We start from the raw sequence: 13001 nt of genomic DNA, 5'->3' as shown, positions 1-13001 counted from the left end.
TAAGAAACATTATCCATGAGCAAATTCAGCAAAACACTACTTTAGATGCCATTATTTTGCAGTTTCCTCCATGATGAATGGAATCACTTTAGTTTGTCTCCCTAAAGGCAGTTTTTAGTTTATACCATTGGTTTCTGATTGTGATATTATGGTGCTTGCAGGTGTAATTTTAATCTGAATTGCTCGGTTATGTGCTGTAAAAATATATTGCCAACATAGCATTTGAGTCTGTGAACACTTTCTTCACATACATATTTAATTGTAATCTATTTTAAACCCTCAAGCACAGTGTGGAAGGCACTTATTGAATCTCAGCTTCATTCATTTATCAGCAGCTACATTAACAGCTTATTGCTATTTCTTTCCACCATGGTATGGGAGAAACTACTTAAGTGTGCAACTGGTAAAGGAACTAGAGGAAATGTCTGTATACTGTATATTAACTGTTTTCTAATGGTCAGATTCCAATACCCTCACTTGCATTGAAAAATACTTCACTGAATAAGTAGTCTCCCTGAAATTAATAGGATCACTCCTGTAGAAAGGTACTTTACTCACTGAGTAGCATCAGAATCTGACCCCGAAGTAAGAGACCTAGACAGCTCCATACACAAACAATATGGTTTCTCAGGCCACCCACCAGGAGAACTTTGTGTTGCTGTGGTAGACTCACGTAGTGCTGCAGTCCTGAGGCCTTACTCTAAGAGCCAGGGAGAGCAGACATCGCAGGAGCAAAGAATTTGATATCAAAAGGGGGAGGAAAGGCATTCCCCTTTTTGAGTTTCCTTTGCTAACCAGTTCATAAAGATCAACTGACAAGATTTTGATTGAAAATGTATGTACCAGCTGCCCAGACAATGATACCGTGACCACCCACAGATCTAGAGATGGATAAAGTAAGAGAGAAAAAGCAGATGCCCAAAATTATAGATGGGTTGGAATGTCACTTTCATAGGGCTTTTTGAGCTAAAACAGGAAGCACTCATTTTAAAGAATTCTAATATAGAAACTGTCCATCTTATGCTTGCTCCTACTATGTGCTCCCACTGAAGCCAGAAGATACACAGCACTGTATTCTAAAAGGTCCAAACCACTGCATAAACCTGCTGCCATTGAAGTTAGTGGGAGATTAAAGCCAAAATGATACTATAGTTAATGGCGTTGTCATGAAGAGGTTAGTATTGTCCTAAACCACCAGTCCTTGTACTGGAAGCAGTATTTTGTCAGTGGGATTCAAATGGGATGTGGGTAGAAATTATATTTTAGAACAGAATATCATTATGAGCATGCCTGTGTATTATTATTTCTACAGCTTTTACAAACATTCAAGGTGTACAGGCTTCAAGTACTACCAGAAATAATCCAGTACTGAAACCACATCTGTTAGCTATAATAGTGCTTTACTACCTGTCACAATGCATTAAGGAAAAGATGGTTTTCCTTTACCTGACTGGGTAAAAGTAACGTTGCTGAGTGTAACTGAAATATTATAGGTGGGGCTGGTAGCACCACCTGTTGTTAAGATTGCCTGACACTTCCCATTTTAAGACCTTTGTTTTCAGTACCTTATAACTTTGCCAAACTTTAACATTCAGACTGAATTTTTTCTATCCCACGTTTCTGTCTCAGCATGAGTTTTGTTGGAAAATGTCAGCCAAAATGGGTCAGCAATTTCTGATAAGGCGGCTAGGGAAATACACATTTTGCCCATGTTAAAAAATTCTGGTGATTTTTTTGTTTGAAAATTCCAGCACCCCATACTTTCCATTAAAGACTAGAGATTTTCCAAGGAATTGGCCTTCGTGTCTGGGCTGTGCTTTTTGTTGTAGTTATAAAAATCTGCCCAAATTTGGCCAAGTTAAAAGCCTTTAGAAAAAAAATCTCAGTTCACACATGCTTTATAAAGACTTCTTAGAATTTAGCAGCTAAATTCCCATGAGATTCCATTTGCATTGAGCGTGATCCAGCAGAATGGAGCAGAACTTTCCCTGCCTCATCACTTGCTGTAGAATACCTTTCCAACATTGTTATTACATTTGTGGTGGTGGTACCTCAGAGTCCCCATTATGGGTCAGAACCCTATTGTGCTAGGCGCTGTTCAACTACAAAACAAAAAGATAGACCCTTCCCCATAGAGTTTACAATTTGAATAGGCTTGGAAGGATTAGATTCTTGTTGGTAAATGTCAGTTTCACCATATATACACAAAAACCAATTAAAAAAATATTTCCATCAATCTACATTTACAGATAAACAAAGTAAGAAAAATGCTTAAGAACTTATTAGAATTTAAGTGTACGTACTTTGTATGTTTTGATATGTAATGTTGAAATTTTGTTTTCACAGTTATAGAGATTGGAAAAAGTGAAAGGTCATCTACTTAAAATAATTGTCTGCCCTTTGTCTGACACCCTCCCATAACTTCCCACAACTGTGAAAATTTAAATAGATTAAGAAAAAATACTTTAAAAAGCATTGATACAATCAATAGAAATTTTATTTAAAAAATGGAACGCCGTCAAGCCTAAATTTAAGTAACGGGCTATTGGCTTTTCCTTCACTACAGCTTTGCTGAAATGTCCCAAAATTATTATCCTTGAATGCAGAATTTAAAAATTGTCTGTATGGAAACACATTTACTTTTTTAGAAATATTTGAAATTAATGTTTTTGTGAACGTAAAGGTCTGTCTGTTTCTCAGAACCAGATTCTTGGCAGTGGCACCTATATCCTACAGTGCTGGTTTCTTTAGAAATGGGCGTCATTTTGTTTTTCAAGTAGAAGGGAAAAAGAATAAACCTGATCCAAAACCCACTGAAGTCAATGGAAAGACTCCTACCCCAATACTTTGGATCAGGCTCTGTATGATCTTGGTAAATATTTCTCTGGCAGTTTTATTTATATAAATGGTGTCTGTTTGAAGCTGCTAGTAGGTTTGGAATGTAAGTAATAGTCATCCCAGCAAAAATAGATTAGTGGACAGAGTGCAGGCGAGGCCTTTAAAAGTGCATGATATATACAGTTATCCCATGGATCTACATTTATTACACTGATGATCTGTGCTATCAATTTTTTTATTGCCATAAATTTGGGATTCTCAAATCACTCATGAGCTGTGGAGCCATGAGCCTGTCTTTCCAAAGAGTGGCAATAAAAGCTTTATATCACACACCATTATTTAGACTATAAACCCCCAGGATTATTATTTATTGACAGTAATGCCTACTGTGTGCTGGATACTTTCCAAATACTTACGAAGGATGGCCCCAAGACCTCACAATCAAAATCCTCAAGAAACTTTGGCCCCAGTCCTTGGGTTTCAGCACAGAACCCAAAAGAGGCAAAGATGGCTTTATGCCACACTTATGCCCCCTAACTTCTGGACAGTGGCAGGGAGAAACCAGAGTCTAGGTCAGTCTCCAGTGCAAGTTAGAGCAGTCTCAAAGCTGCTCTAACTTTCGTGAACTGGTGATCCATCTTCCCAGACTGAGGCAGCACTCCAACCACCTCCCCTTCACTCCAGCATGCCACCAACCTGCACTTCTACACTAGGGGTTATGCTGACCTAGTGCCACCAGGGGTTTCCCTCCCACCAAAGGAAGTTTCAGCTGCCTGAGTAGTGTACAGGGGTTATCCTGAAAGCAGGTTCTGGCCCCTTGTATCTGTACATGTGTCTCATACTTTTGGAGCTCCAATATGCACGTAAACAGTAACATCTTGTTTGTTACCAGTTAGTCTTGTTTTAGTGGGAATTTTTGTCTTCTCTTATGTTTGAAGTACATTATGTCCTGTAGAAATTTAGCATGGGGATAAATGCAGCTTAATGGCATCATTATTAATGTACTAGCATATAATGGTTTGTTAGTGAAAATCCTAGTTTGTGATTATTACATCCCTATCTGCAGCAGAGATCTGTGTATATAGGTAGAGCATACATTTATTCCTTTAAAATATACTCAAAACTGATGACAAAAATATGAACATGAAATACCAAAACTCCTATAGAACCTAATGGTTCCCACCTAAATTTCTGCCCCTTTTCTCCACATATTTAAACAATATAGGTTTGTTAGACTGAACTCAATTTTAACAACTTCTTCAAAATGCATGTGTTAAGTTACAGTCCATAATAGGATACAGCTGCAGGAGGGTGCACTTCTAACTTATGATCTTTGTTTAAATGATATGGTTTTACTGAGTATGTGCCACAGATTGATTTAAGAAATGTAAGACAACTTTAGTAGCCTTTCACTAAAGAATCTTCTTTAATACTTTATCTTTTTTAACTCCAAAAGCTTTTATTATTATTCTCTGCATTTGAGTGTTCATTTAATGATAGTCTGTCAAGTTAGTTAAAACAACCCTTTTCCAGAAATCCTTTTAAGTTTAAAAATGACAAAGTAGATGGTTATCCTGTGTGTTCTTTGTATCCTGCTTTCTTTTGACATTGAAATGTTGTCAGAGTTATGACTCCATTTCACTCTACTGGTAAGACTGCATGACTTCTGTTCTGAATAGCTCCATTAGTCTGAGGGTTTCCCTTCTCAAATAATATGCCCATCTATGTGTGAGTGTTATCCACTGTCCTGTTTACTGCCAATCCTCTACATGTTTGTTCACCTCAGGTAGGGTAACTGTAAACATGCTTTAATGTTACTCCTAGAAATATGGAACCAAATTCACTGCTGGCATAAGTGAACACAAATCCTCTGAAGTAATTAATTTTCATTAAATTATGTTCCTGCTTATGTCAATGTTGAATTTGACTTGTGGTCTCTAGAATGTTCCATATGCTTCCTTGAAGAAAAACAAGGAAAATGTATTCGCCCCCCCCCCCCCAAATAAATAATGGAGTGGGTAGCAATACCTTGCATAGAGTATGCATCCTCATTCCAATCACGGCAATTGCCCAACCCGGAGACATAAAATAACATTTCTGAACACCTGGCAGAAATTAGCCATTTTAAATCAGAGTTACAAGGAAATCCCATACACTTATTCTAGTGGAGGTAGCAGGGAAAGCAGCCATTTTCCTCCAGCCCCAACCTATCCATAACTAAATACAAAGCCCACACCAAACTTTAGTAACATTAAGGCTAGTACCATGATTATGGAATATGCCACAGAATCTAAACTTCCATTTAAAGAAATTACATTCCTTGCCTCTTGTTGTCCTGAGGAAGGCCTTCCAATTGTAAATCAATGTAGTGTTGTCTTTCTGAATCTGCCACCACCCGGGAACTATAGCTTTGAGGTATGGCCTGCCCTCTTCATCTCAAAGCAGCATTAACTCTAATTACTGTAGACAATTAAAATGCCAAAATTGTTAACTGGTTCACTGCTGGTCAATCAGTGATGGATGCAGTAGCAGTTTTTGGGGTGGGATCAGTGAAGTGGTTGGTTGTTATCAAGGATTGCCTAGGTAGGGTGTCACAGTTATCAGGCCAGCTGCACTTGAGCTCTCTCAGGGTGAAATCATGTCTCCCCCTCACTTTGGCTGGCCTGCAGCTACACTGGGTACCACCCACGCCTGTCTCAGAAGGTCCTACAGGATTCAGCCCCCTGCCCCATATACTCCTCTTCATGAGATATGGCAAGTGGTAATTACAATAACTGTGCAGGTTTCATACAGCAAAGTATTGATTATTCAGATCCAAGGCATTCAGAGAAACAAATCTTAAAACATTAAACAATCTCTCTGCATCTTATCTAACTCCTCAGTCTTTCCTTGCAAAAATAGATCCCATTTGTCTTCTAGGCACTCATTTCAAGGAGTTGGGATGACAAAGAGCATCCTTAATGGTCTGTGGATATGTCTTTGCAGTTAACCCCTGTGACTGGCACTCACATGTTTTTGTATGCATGTTAGCCTCTCCTGATTACAAGCAACCTCACACCTACCCAACTTACTCTGTCCTCAGTGTTTCTGCACTCACCCACATGTCTATGGGGGGCATATCTCAGGATTCTTTGTCAGGAGACATTCTTGCAGGAAAACTTGTCCATTCTTCAGAGGGAAATGTGGGAAGGGCATTGGAGGAATGGTACTTGAGAGATTTTTTGCCTGCATCCTCACTGCAAAGTGAGTGGGTTCCAGGCTGAATTAAATCAGAGCCTGGATTCTAGCCTGGGTTCAAAGCACCTCCAGTCTTGGGTCAAAGAGTAAGAGCCCCAGTTAACTGTGCAATGAAGACATGTCCTCAGTCTTCCCCACTATTTATCGGGGTTGTTTTTATTAGAATCCCAGCTTTCCCACAAGAGTCTCTCCCCTCCCACCTTTGGCCATACTAGCCAGAGCCCAGCAGACATGAGACTTCAAAGGAATTGGCCCCTCTTGTTTCTGAGCACCAGACAATAAGGTTTCTCTGAAGTCATTGTCTGCTTTCTGGCCCGCCTAGGTGGACAGCTCTGGCTGGGGTTAACCCTTTGAGACCATGTAGCCAGCATCATAATAAGAACCAAGTAAGATGAGGCATACCTAATATTCACACCAATAATGCAGGTATCTCCCATGTTCTCCTCATGTGAAGAACTAAAATTTCAAGCAACTTGGAATTCTTAAGTCATCTCTTCTCCTGCCCGCTAGGAGATATCAACTTTCAAAAGGCAAAATCCTCACTGCTCCCTGTGTGTCAAAAGTCCTAGGTCAGCTGTCAAAGCTGCTACTTAACCCTCCCTCAAAAACTTCTGTACTGGTTACACATTATCAGTACAAAAGCTGAACATTTGGGGAACAGCATAAAATACATGTAATTCTAAAATAGCACAATCAATATTATCCATATTAGTCATTTTTTGTATTTAATTCAATATTTTTTTGTTAACTTGGCACTGCCACATCTTTTCCTGTTTGTTGTAAAATTCAGTATACGTGTCCCAGAAACCAGGGGACTCTTACCATGGAAGTTAGGTCCAGTGTGCTGCATAGTCCACAGAGCCTTGGCTATTATGGGAACTAACAAAAGCACAGAAATGCATAGTAAAGAGATGTTCTTTCTATCCCCTTGTAACTAGAAGTTACGTCACATCAGGTACCATGCACTGGTCTGAAACCCTGATAATGCCCATGAATAGAGGTAAATTAAGGATAAAGGACCCATGAAATCCTTATATTGTAAACTGGTCACATTCCTAACATTACTTAGATATTTGTATTACATAATTGTAACATTAAAAGAGAGGAAAATGCATGGGTGAAATTCTGGCCCATTGAAGTCGATGGGAGTTTTGGCATTGACTTCAACAGAGTCAGGATTTCATCCTATAAGTTTGTTTAACTGATTCAGTAACGTTACAATATACTGAATAACAGATTGTAGAGCACAGGTAATTAAACCATTAGGAAAAGTAGTCACCAATGCACATAGGTACTCTAGTCATTGTTTAAACATCTTTGGCCATATTATATTTATTTTTCAAAATACAAAAAGCAAATTAAAGTGAATGACATTAATTCCAAATGAGACGTAGATCGCAATGCTAAGTTTAGTGTGTTCAGCGCTTCCAACATTAAAAAAAAAATCTATCTTTTTCATTTGTCCATCGTTACTGGATAGTTTAAAAGTTGGATTGCTGCCGCAGTGCACTCCTGTGGAGCATGCAAAAACTTGTGTGAAGAAAAATAGGTAAATATCAGTTGATTTGACAAGACTTCATCCAGAATGTTCAAAAAAATAAATAGCGCAATTTCTTATATGCAAATGAACGTAGAGGCTCTAAGTAAACTATCCATATTGCTATGGTACCTGTTTCAAGAGGGATTAAACAGCCACCTATATACCTGATAGTGGTAGAATGGTTCCTGGATACCTCTACAATGCTCCTTGGGTTACTATAAGATGCAAAGGAACTTTTTCAAACCTCTCTGGTTGCCAGTTACATCCTGTTTTTTGTTTTTTTTCTTTTAAATTAAATGCCCCCTTTTTGGAATGGATATGTTTAGAATAACTTGTGATAACATTTTTAAAATATATATATGAATATGAGAGCATAATATGTTGTCTACACACAGAATTTGCACTGGTTTAATTTACATTGGTTTAGTTAAACCATTGCAAGTTGTGAGTATAGACTCTTATATCGATTTTAAAACTGCCCTTTATCAGTTTACTTTGTGCCTATAAACTTACTCATGCAAGCTAAACCAATACAGGCCTGCTTTAAACCAATCTAAGAGACTGTCTCACACAAAGTCACACTGCTTTAACTAAATGAGGAATAAAATCACAACTTGAGTTAAACTGGTATTATTTTGTGTGTACACAAGCCCTAAATTTTCTTGGATTGTAAAACCTTGGGGATTATAAATTCAGTCTTTCTATGTGTGTGAATAGAGTGTAACAGTAGAGTTAATGGGTGCTGCCAGAATACTACTACTACTAATAGCTATACACTGCCTTTCTCTAGATACTTGTCCTGTTAGATTAACCTATAAAAAACAAACATGGTTTAGAGATTGACAGCCAAAGTTAAGTTTCAGGACTTCAGCAAAAGAAGATACTCTGTCTTATTTTTCTGTGACCAAGAAGAATCTCTTGGTTGCTTAGGGAACTTTATGTAGATTAATTTTTAAAACAGCTGAAGGTATCACAAAGTCTAGTGAAAACTTTCAACCAACCAAGAAGTAGTCACAGGCTGTCCAAATGCTGAACTAGTCAAAAGAGAACAAAAATGATATATTATGAATTTTCTCAGTCTTGCTGTAAAATTGACAAGAGATATGAAAGACAGATGATACAAAAAAGGAAAGGAAAAAAAGATTTAAAAGGCCAACCATTACTATGTACATTGAACAGTTCTTAACAGCTAGTGTTTGTCATCTGGATAACTGTAATTTTTCTTTGATAAACAAGTATTGAGTCTAATTTTTCAACAGTGTTTCAGCCCCCAAATCCAGTCCAAAGTCAGTGGGTGTTAAGCACCAGACTCTCTTATGCTTCTTTGAAAACGCCAGCCTAAAAGTTGCTAAAACACTAATTTTTTTCTGATGGGGTGGCAGCTGTGGCTCTGATTTGAAAGGCTGTAGAATATTTGGTCTGCAAAATAGGTTAAGATAGTTGATATCTATCAAAATAAGTTAAGATAGTTAAATTAACATTTTATGTCACAAGTAAATCAGAAGGATCTGTGGGTGGTATTTTGGTATATTGGTGGTCTAGGATTCATGGCGTAGACATCTGATTTTTCCTTAAAAAACAAACAAACTTTAAACAGTTAAATGTCAATTTTCCCAAGAGGAGCTAGGGCCACAATTGCCTTATAGGGATGTCATAAGCCTTTCTTGTTCTTGTTGTCATTTGTTTGTATTCTGGTGCTCTATTTCAAGCTAGTTTCTTTTAACCTAAACGTGACCTTTTCAATAACAATTTAATATCAATACAATTTTTCCAATAAATGTGGCACTTCCCTTCTATTGAACTGTCAAGCTCAAAGCTTAGAAATTTGACATTTAACATGCATGAAGTTTATTCCTAGATATCAACTTTCACTTAATGGCTTTTAAACTGAATCATTACCAAACATGAATGTAAGAGACAGAGTGAAGCAACCAGTGATGTAAAAGATATATTTCACTCAGGGTCAGTGAGAAGTTCTCAACACAGCAGACCCTAGACATTTTCCTTGATCTAGGCTACATATGGTTCTGCAGTCTGTTCTGCTGGCAGTTATCTGGTCTAAAGATTTGGTTTTTGCTTAAACTCATCACTCAAAGTTGAAATAAGTTGAAAATAAGAGGATAATTGCCCTGGTTGAACATAGAAATGGTAGGTCACCAATTTCATCTAGTCACTTCATTCTTCTGGATTGCTGTGATGCGTATCAAAGATCACCAGCAGGTAGTATCGATCACTAAGTATGCAGTTCATAAATTCTAGTAGTCTCAAAGGGGAGGGATAAAGCTATAATTTAGAAAAGTAGAACTCAGTTTCTGTGGTTTGGGTTTCACGCTTATGCAGTTTGTGTCAAAGCACCAGCACACGTTGCCATAACCATCTGTTTCTTATTCCATGCGTTATACAAAATGTGGAGGGGGAGATAGCCATACCATTGTGAAGGTCCAATGTAAGGACTTTCTTTCTTAGTTTCTGTATACTCATTGCTTTCCCTGTTATGGCCATCCAAGCAAGCAATCATAGGAAATAGATAACATCTTGTGTTTTTACAATGATCCTCCAATAAGCCTGTTCTCAAAAGTGGTAAGCTGGCATGTAGTTTGAGAGGGGCATGGTCTAAAACAGGAATCGAAAATATTTTTGACAGAATGTAAAAAGTGCCATCACTGTTAGGTAGTTGCCAGGAAACATCAGCTGTAACCTTGTGGCTGGACTTTTCAAAGGGGCCTAAAGGAGGTACACCCAATTTTTATTTACTTTAAATGGGAGCGGAGTGGCTAAGACTCTTAGGAAGCTTTGAAAATCCCATCCCTGAAACTTAAAGCTTTGTAGTGCAGGAGCACTATAGCAATTTTTAGTTTGTACATTAGTATTTTAATGTTCATGTTAACTGGCAGCTCTCTCTCTGCCCTAATATACAGCATCTTCCCTTCTGACCACATCACAAAGCAATGTGGAAACGCATCACTTCATGCACCATTAAAATCCAGCCACTTCTGCTGTGGAACACAGCAACTGTGACCCTTCTTGTGATGGGCAAAGGGGAATTTCTATATAGTTCCCCATTCACCTGAAAGACAACTGCTCCAACAGTACAGTGCCTCTTAATATCATGCTGGAGCAAAATACAGTTATAGTGCAGGTGATGGCTTTGACTGAATCTTCAACTCTCACATGAATATAACCAGAATATTTCTTGTTTAAATCTGGCAAATGAAGTTACAAGTGAAGATAAAATGTCTATACTGCACCCAAAATTTGTCACTTCTGTGTCTTTGATAGTGAATGTCGTAGCAGTGCTGCAGGAATTCTGGGAGAACAAACAGAAACAGAGAGCTGTATTTCCAAGTGAAGGCACAGTGGTGTATGAGTCATTGAACTTTCCTGGTCCTCCATTTGTCAGTTATGTCACCCTACCTGGAGGAAGCTGTTTTGGCAACTTTCAGGTAAGAAGCATAGTGCAATTTTTGCCAAAGGGAAATCTTTCTTCAGTTTTTTTTTTTTTTTTTTAAGGAAAATAAATAGTTACTTATTTTCAGAGCACAATATATTCACACTTAATCCCTAAGTGCCAGACCACAGTATCTTCAGGGACATAAATTGTTTAAACAAAAATAACGGGCAGTACTGTGAATTAATTGATCATGGCATGACTTATTGTTCTAATCATGGATCTTGTAAGAATGTCTGTAACGAAGGGGATTCTTGTGACTAGAAGCATCAAAAGATAAATATCTTTGTCAGGTAGTTTTAAGACCACATTTTTGGTTTGGTTAGTTTTTGCCCCATAATCTTTAGAAAACATGTTGGTAGGTAGCAATGTTTTCATTACTTTTATTAAGTCAGTGAAAAGATATTTTTATTATAAAGATTCCCCAACAATCTGTTCAACCTAGACACATCAATACAGTGTTAATGCATGAGATCCAGAAAACAGAACTAACTAGAAACAGATCAGTTTTTCACATTGAGTGAAAGGCATAAAGTGAACAATAAAACCAATCTGAATTTAAGATAAAAATAAATTAAATCATGGGGTTGGGGGGGAGGAGGGAGGAAAAGTACATTTTGATTAGAAAACTGTATAAGCACTCACAAATTCAAGAAAAATATTTTATCTAGTTACATAAGTATACATATTTGAAATGTAGTTATGAGCAAAATCTAGTAGTAGAAGTTGAAAAAAGAGGAAAAACAGGCAATTTTAAAAACAGTAAAGATTTGTGAAATTATTTAAAACTAAATTCTGTCCCTTGTTCATTTCTAGTAGACAACATAAATGATGAAAAGTAAATCCAATCTTTAGCTTTTTATTTTAACTGTCTAAAATGTTAGTAATACATATACACTTTTATATATGATTTTCACTCAGGGGTCTCTTTATATTTAGTCAACTTTAATTATTCAGGGCCCAGTCCTGGGAGGTTCTGGACTCCTTCAACTCTTTTTGACATTAAGGAATTGCAGGATTGGGAGAGAATAACTAAATCTTTGTTTTAGCAGTTTTAAATTGGTTGCTTTTTTATTCTGAATCCATTTGAAGAAGAAAATGCTACACAGTCTAAACACTGTACCCAACAGAAAAGGTAACTTGATTGGTCAAATGTTATGAAGAGTAGTAGAGTGTTCTTTGGCTGAGGATTGTATCTAATTAAATTATACCCTATATATCCCTTCAATTTCCTGTCTGACTTCTAACATGAGCTTGATCCTGAGAGTTACTGAGCACCTTTGACTCCTACTCAAGTCAAGAGAGCTGAGGTAACGCTGTGTCTCATAGGTTCAAGCCCAGGATTTGGAAAAAAGTACCTGAGATAAGATTTTAGAAATCCTTCCCTCAAGAACCACATTCCTGGGACAAAAATGAAATTATTTCACCATTATTATATCATCAGTGAAGTTAGTGGGACAGTTTTCAGACATTTAAAATTTCTTACCAGCTGTTGTCTGTTTGGCTTTTGTGAAATGAAGTGGTAGCTTTAGTCCAGTTACCAATGGAGAAGAGTCCACATCATAGAAAAACACCATCAGAAGCGGCAACGTCATTGGAAATCCCTGCATAAAAGCTAAACACTGAATGGCCTGGAGACCATACTATTTATCTTCTGTCCAGAGGTGGGCCTCTCCAGGTCAAGACTGAGGAGAGGGTACTTTTTAGTCTGTCATCAGAGATACAGATGTTCAAACTATTATGAAAAGTGGACAGGAGAATCTGATTTAGGAATTAGTTTACCAAAGAGCATTGTACAGCAATTATGTAGCTAGCTGTATGCTGAACACAGCAACATTTAAAAGTTATTTTGATTCCTTTTACCTTTTTGGGTGGAAAAAAAGTATGTAGACCCATAAACTATACTGTGGGAGGAAGGGCAGGGATGTATACTGCTGA

The 13001-nt window shown here is 37.5% G+C and overlaps 1 protein-coding gene across 1 annotated transcript in view; it reads left to right on the top strand.

Annotated features, from left to right (window-relative positions):
* Nucleotides 1-13001, top strand: part of LIX1 (limb and CNS expressed 1) — a 39689-nt gene that overhangs the window by 1178 nt on the left and 25510 nt on the right. Inside the window, exon 2 of the mRNA XM_007054087.4 lies at nucleotides 10895-11058. Coding sequence (XP_007054149.1) covers nucleotides 10895-11058 — 164 coding nt within the window. The remainder of the gene's footprint in view (nucleotides 1-10894; nucleotides 11059-13001) is intronic.

The sequence above is a fragment of the Chelonia mydas genome, chromosome 5, assembly GCF_015237465.2.
Source record: "Chelonia mydas isolate rCheMyd1 chromosome 5, rCheMyd1.pri.v2, whole genome shotgun sequence".
Classification (NCBI taxonomy): Eukaryota; Metazoa; Chordata; order Testudines; family Cheloniidae; genus Chelonia; species Chelonia mydas.
This window is presented reverse-complemented; position numbering and strand designations above follow the sequence as displayed.